Raw genomic sequence first — 7,175 nt, forward strand, 5'->3', positions numbered from 1 at the left:
CATATAATAAATGGGTCTCACACCTAGTGTTATATGAAACACGGAATACATATATATACATGACAAAAGGAAGGAACAAAAATTGAGGTATATATATACAATATCAAAAGGAAAAAAGAACTAAATTTGAGAAAAATAAAATAAAAAATATAGTTTCATAGACTTTAACCTGCATTATTTAGAAAACAAGTGGATTAAGATAAACTTTAAATATATAACAAACATAATAATACATGTATGAATTAGGAATGCTAAGATTTGGTGGCCAAATGTTATATGGGTTTCTTAACCCAACTTATCCTTCTGTCGAACCGGATAAACTTGAAGAAAAATTAGAGCATATCAACTATTTTTCAAAGGCCAATGGCAAGCCATATTATTGTAAAAAGGCTTTGGAACCCTCAAATGAGTCCCCTATTTACATACACATGATTATTATGTATTTTAAGTTAAACTATTTAAATAGAATAAATCAAATTAAATATATATATATATATATATATATATATATATATATATATATTTTGTTAGTATTTGATTATTATATAAACTAATAATAGTTTTTATTTAGAATATGAGTTATTATACTTATTTTAATAATTATAAATAATTAAAATATTAATATATATTAAAAAGTATTAAGGCAGTGAAATTGGCGAAGACCTTCAAAAAGCGCGGGAAAAAAGTGAAATTGGCGCCACAATGCTAATCGGATCTTAAATTACTCTTTTTCGATCAAACATCTTCACCTTCGATACTCGGAGCATCAGTCACTGTTCTCCAGTTTATCGTCGCTTGGTATAACTTCTGAATGATTATACCGATTCGTCTGAAAAGCTAAAACCCTAAATATACAGAAGCTATGGAAAATCTGTCGTTCATATGCGGTGGTCTTGGAATCATTGAAGAGGATGACGATGCCAATCAGATCGGGTACACTCCAGGAGAATACTGTCTAGGTACAATTTTTCATTGCTGACACTCAAATACTTTCAGCTATACATTTTATGAGTTAATTTGCGTACACAATGATATCCATAGTTCGATAATTATTTTAATCGCTGTAATCGATGGGCAGATAATTTGAAGGATTTGCTGAGATTTCTAAGGCGAGACGATCCAGAGACTCGAGAAGTGTTCAAACAAGTTTGTAAATGGAACATAGTGGGTAAAGATATATTGCCCATAATCCAACACCGTCAAAATGATACCACGTTGTTGCTAAATGCAGGTAATTACTTACGTCTTTGACTATTGGTTTATAGTTATCTATCAAACGAGTCCAATTTCAATATTAGAAATTCAAAATTGACATTAATCCCATCTGTTTGGTAAAATGACATTGCTCATCAAATACCCTGAATTCTCTTAATACAAAATTGAGATATCTTGTGCTCATCATTATGTTCGGCAAACATGTAACTTTGAAATGAAATTTGATTAAAAGCTGAATCTTTCTGATTAACTATTGCAGTGAAGGTTTTGGTGTTTCTTACAATGCCAATTGATCCAACATCTAAAGATATACCACAACAGATTGAATATCTTTGGGGTTTGAAGTCCATGATCACTTCCAGTCATGCTATCCCAGTGATAGTTACCCTTCTTGAAAGCCCACTTGAACATTTGGAAGGGTATGTAGTATGCACACCAAGTTTGGAACTTGTGATGCATTCATTTTTTACACATTAATGAATTATTTTTTATGCTTGAAACAGGGATTCATTCACAGAGGATGACTGGAAACTGGTGCAGCTGGTAGTCACTTTATTTCGCAACATTTTAGCTGTTCAAGACATCACCACACAACAGAGAGTTGCTGGATTAGCTTCTGAATTTGTACTTCTTAGAGATCGATTCTTGGAATTGTTGTTTGAAGAGAATGTGATGGATTTGATTTTAGTTTTAACACAACATGTTGGTGGTTCCTCTGGTGTTTTTCGCCAAGATAATTTGCTTTTATTAGAGACATTCTATTACATATATAAGTGCCAAGTTCCTGAGCTAATTGCAAGAGCTCATGTAGATGCTTCCATGAAGGTGGTTGGTTATTCTTGTAAATTGTAATCATTTAAATCATTTCTATTAATGTTTCCACTTTATTGTAACTTTCTGTTCATTGGTTCATCAGGTGGAGGGAGAAGCAGAAGCTACTGCCACTGATCTTAAGTCTTTAATGGAAGAGGAAAAAGAAAAAAGAAGGCAAACAATGCTTTTAAATATCGGTGCTCGATCAAAGTTCAGTGGATCATTCACCCGAGTTACTATGGTAAAAGCTTTTCATTTAGTTGTGGATCTATTCAGATATTCATTACTAACTTCATCAATTGGATTTATATACAGGATGGTTCCAAAGTTTTAGTTAAAGGAAACCCTTGTTCTGATTCTCATGATTCATTGCTTAAAGGTCATAAAAACCAGCGTGATTCATCAAAAAAGATGCCATGGGAGAGTGGAAGAATGCCAACAACAAACAAGAATATCCTTCGGTTGCTCCATGATTTTACTAATCAGTTCCTGTTAGGAGGGTATAATGGTAATTACTATATTCTCAATGAAACTATCTGTTGTTATCCGTTACTCACTTATGTGTTCTCAACAGTGTTAATGCAGTCAATTCGTGAGGATATTGAGAAAGAACACCATGCTATTGAAAACAGCGATGTTGTTATATTCTTTCAGGTTGCTGAATTTATTATGTCTTTCCAGAATCACAAGTTACTTGCTTCAAAGGTGAGATTTTTATTAATGGTTTCATCTCAAAAAGGTTTGAAAATGTATATTTCTTTAATGGGTTTTTGATGCTTTAACAGCCTGATGCTGAAGTCAATGTATCTGAGTCTTCTAAAGATCATGATGCTGAAAGCACATTGTTTGAAGGAAACATATGTGGTTCAATTTCTGAAACAATGAATGAGCCAATGTTTCTACTTGTTGTATCAAAGTGGCGTTCAGCATTTGATGGTTTGAAGGAGACAAATGACTACAAATTTCTTTCTGCTGCTGGATCTCTCATGAAAATAATGGTGTGTTTTTTGATTCTTTCTTTCTTTCTTAAAATGATTCTTGGAGCTTTAGTTAAAATTACCAACTGTTTTTTCCTCTGTTTTTGCAGATAAACATGTTAGATTTGGTGCTTAAGATGTCACCAGATGATTCTAGGGAGCCTCAAACTGCACGTGTTCTTCTTTACAAGTTATTTTATGATCAGACAGATCAAGGGATGACTTACTTCCTGTTTAATTTGATCAAGACATTTAATGCACACAAACAACCAAAAAGGTTGGTTCTTTTCTCTTATTGAGTCTCTTGAAACAGGGAGAAGAAACGTATTAATGAGATAAATAAATAGTTTTTTTGTCTCAGAAAAAACACAACTTTTTAATTTGAGGTGGCTGAGAACTAACAAAGAAAACCCAAGAGATAACTCAGAAAAACACGACTTCTTACATTTTCTATATCACAATTCAATTAAAGAAAACATAAGTAAGCATGTATAATCAACAAGTAATGAATACATGCTTTCTTGCTTAATAAGTGCAAATTGTTACTTAAAATGACATTTTTTGCAAATAGAACAATATCATATTTTTCTAGAATTACTATTGCTACTTTTTGTTTAATTCATCAGTTTCCCATAATTTTATCTTTGTTTGTGTATCAGTGATCTTGCTGATTTGGTTGAAACAATTCATATAGTCATACGACTGATGGAAAATCTTCAATCACGTGGTACATTGAGGGTATGTATGTTCATTCAAATCTATTTGAAAGATGCATTGAACTGGATCCTAGTTGATATGAAAACATATATATATTTTTTTGTGTTAGGTTTCTAAAAAATCAAGGAGGAAAAGAAAGAAGAAACCCTCAACCACTAATAAAGATGCCAATACAGCAGATCAAATTCCAATTCAAAACAATGATCTTGTTCATGATGATGAACAAACTGAAAATGTGAGCATTCCAGAAAAAGAAACTTCACCAAGTTCAAAAGCTGATAAGATTGGAGATGATGATGATGACATCATCCGTGGAGAATCTGATGCAACTAAGGAGGAAACTAAAGATACTGAAGGAAACAATGATTATGTGTTGGATGAATCTTCTGATGATGATGATGAGGAAGAACAAGATGCAAGAAATGAAGTTGACTTCAAGGCATCTTCATTGGTTTCTTCTCTTGCAAACAACACCATTATCCAAAATTTATGTTGGCTGTTGAAGTTTTACAAAAGCAATTCTGTTAGAACAAATCATTACATTATATCTGCACTAACAAGAATTTGTCAAGATCTGGAACTTTCTCCTATGCTATATCAGGTAAAACCTTCAATTAATTGAAAAATCAAAATCAGCAAGAATTATATAATCCACAGTGTTAAATTCAAGAAATAGCAATTTTCTTTCATTCTTTTGTTAATTATAGCATTGTCATTGAATTATAAAGTATATTGTGTATTGAAAAATCCACCTAATTATAGCAATGTCACTTTGAATAGATTTTTTCAAGTATATGAAAAAGTTTGTAATAAAAAGAAATGAAAGTAAGAATAATACACAAATAAATGATTTTTTTTTTTTTTTTTTTTTTTTTTTTTTTTTTTTTGCAGTTATCGCTTCTTATGATATTTCACACAATCCTAGAAGAGCAGAAGTCAAGTCCATTAAAAGAACACAAGAACATTGTTTTATTTCTTACAGATTTAATTAGGAGAATGCTGAGAAAAATGAAGAGTAATCCTCTTCTTTTTGTGGAAATTCTTTTCTGGAAGTCACGTAAAGAATGTCATTACATAAACTGTGAATCAATGCTACAAGATTTTGGCAGAAATGGGTATACAAAAAGAGGAAATGACAATAATACCCATAATGGAAATGACAATGACAATGTTGGTGGAAATGGATATGGATATGGATATGTTAAAAAAAGCATGGCTGATGCACTTGGTGATGATGAAGCTGATGTTGTGATTCCACCTTGGAGAGATACAGATAGAGGTGATGACCAGAGGTAAGAACAAACAAATGATCTTTTCTTTGTGCAAAAGGACGTAAATACCCTCATCCTGTAACTAATTTATCTAATTGTTTTTTAAGTGAGGAAAATGGAGAAGAAGGGACAGAAAACTTTATTGAAAGAACTGAAACAGTGGAAAATCCTGTAAAGCCACGTAAAAGATTGAAGCCACTTGTTCTTAATGATGAGCTGGAAGAAAAGCTGAAGGACCTTTTTGAGAAGTAAGTGTTTTACAATATTTCCTTTTTTTTTTTTTTTTTTTCTAAATAAAACAAATATATGTAATATTGAAATATGGTGATTCATTGTAGATATAAAGAGCTTCCAGATTGCAGTCAACGTATAGTAACAGAACTTAATTTGGAAGTTTCATCAGCTCAAGTTTCAAAAAAACTTAAAGAATTGGGATTAAAATTTCCACCAAAAAAGAGAATGATTAATAAAGATGTCTCTGATATTCAAGAAAAAGACATGGATGCATCACTTCAACAACCTTCGTAAGTAGTTATAATAATAATAGTGCAAAACTTATTTTAATATCTTTTATGAATTTAATACAATACCCTGTTTTTCTTTTCTTAGATTTGTCAGAAAAAGAGTACGTGCTTTTAATGAAGATCAAGAAATGAAGATCAGAGCTTTATTTGAACAGTAAGTTCCTGAATTTATTTAAAGCATTAACAAAGTTTTCCAAGGCTATTTAATGAGACAAGGAGGGTATTTTCGTCTTTTGTACAAACAACAGATCGAGTTCGAGAGCAAGTCCCTTCCCCATCTTATGTCATGAGAAGGGCATTAACGTCTTTTTCTTGTTCCATCTTATTGAATGCATGCCAAACTTGGGCTTTTATAATGTGTGTGGATTAGTAATATAAATTTAAAAAAAAATTTGAAAATGTTTTTTTGTTAAAAAAAAGGTTTAAAGATCACAAGAAATGCAGTCACATGATTGCAAGTGCACTAGAAGGTGACGTGGCATTCACAGCAGCACAAATCACACGTAAGCTGACACAACTTGGCTTGCGTGTCAAGAAACAAAAGTCAAATGATAAAATGAACTTGAGAGATGATGATGATGTTTCAGATGGTGAAACACTTTTATCACTAAAGAAAAGGTACTTTTTTTTTTATTTTAGCATATTCTATTACTTGTCATTTTTTTCTTAAATAAATATATAAAGATATTTTTTTTACTTTAATATTAGGAGCAAGAATAAGGTCTCAATTGAGAAAACACAAGACAACATTTCAGATGATGACAATGTTGTACTAAGTGCATCTTTTAAGAGAAAAAAGAAGCAAAATATTGTCACAAATGAGGCAACACCAGATGGAAATAACAACCAATTATTAGATGATGATGTTGATGATGATGATGATGATGTTGTTTTAAGCTCGGCTTTCAGGTAAAAATAAAATCCATCTTTCCTTTTCACAAATAGGTACAATTTGGAACTAATTTACTTTGATTTCAGGAGCAAAAAGAAGCATACTAAGGTTACAACTGAGGAGACACCCAATGATGATGATGATGATGTTAAAGTTGTGAAGAAGAGGTTGTCACATAAAAGAGGCAATTTAGTTAATGACAAGAATAGTGAAGAAGAAGTTGTGAATGGTGAAGAGGAAGATGTGATGATGACTGAAAGTGTTAATCATATGGATGATGAATTGGTTGATGATGAAGTAATGGATTTAGGAAACAATGAAAGTCCTGTTATGTCTCAAAAAAGTGGAGGTGTGAGGCGAAAGTTGAGAATGATTATAGATGATGAAGATTAAAGAGATCATAATCGTTCATTGGTAAAAGTATAAAAATGTTGCTATGTTTTTTGTATTTAATGGGGACATGATTTAATCTGGTGATGTGTATATTAAGTCAAAACTCTTTACGTATTTTCTAGTTTATTTCTTTTTATTTCCACATGTGTTGTCATGTTTATAATTGTTATTTAGATATTGTCAACTAGGGAGTATTTCATCTAAAGTTTATTTAGTGAAAAAAATAAAAAGTAGTTCATTAAAATGATCAAATATTGGTGGCTCATGTGTCAAGCCGGTCACCTTTTTTTGTCAAATGACCACTTTAAATACTTAGCATTGGACGATGTTCATGTATCGATTTGAGAGAGAATGATTGAAAAGGATATTCTCA

General features: G+C 31.5%; 1 protein-coding gene across 1 annotated transcript; it reads left to right on the top strand.

Annotated features, from left to right (window-relative positions):
- The first annotated feature begins 732 nt into the window (after positions 1-732).
- Positions 733-6,944, top strand: ATIM (timeless family protein). Its single transcript, XM_079000627.1, has 18 exons — positions 733-959; positions 1,079-1,231; positions 1,475-1,634; positions 1,719-2,040; positions 2,132-2,269; positions 2,344-2,536; positions 2,603-2,733; positions 2,814-3,026; positions 3,116-3,282; positions 3,665-3,743; positions 3,832-4,323; positions 4,614-5,014; positions 5,101-5,241; positions 5,332-5,517; positions 5,603-5,671; positions 5,938-6,135; positions 6,226-6,426; positions 6,496-6,944. Exons 1-18 carry the CDS (start codon positions 863-865, stop codon positions 6,800-6,802), a joined length of 3,648 nt encoding a protein of 1,215 aa, XP_078856753.1. The 5' UTR covers positions 733-862; the 3' UTR covers positions 6,803-6,944.
- Positions 6,945-7,175: the final 231 nt, after the last annotated feature.

This window comes from Lactuca serriola, chromosome 5 (genome assembly GCF_051521515.1).
Source record: "Lactuca serriola cultivar US96UC23 chromosome 5, Lser_US96UC23_V15, whole genome shotgun sequence".
NCBI lineage: Eukaryota > Viridiplantae > Streptophyta > Magnoliopsida > Asterales > Asteraceae > Lactuca > Lactuca serriola.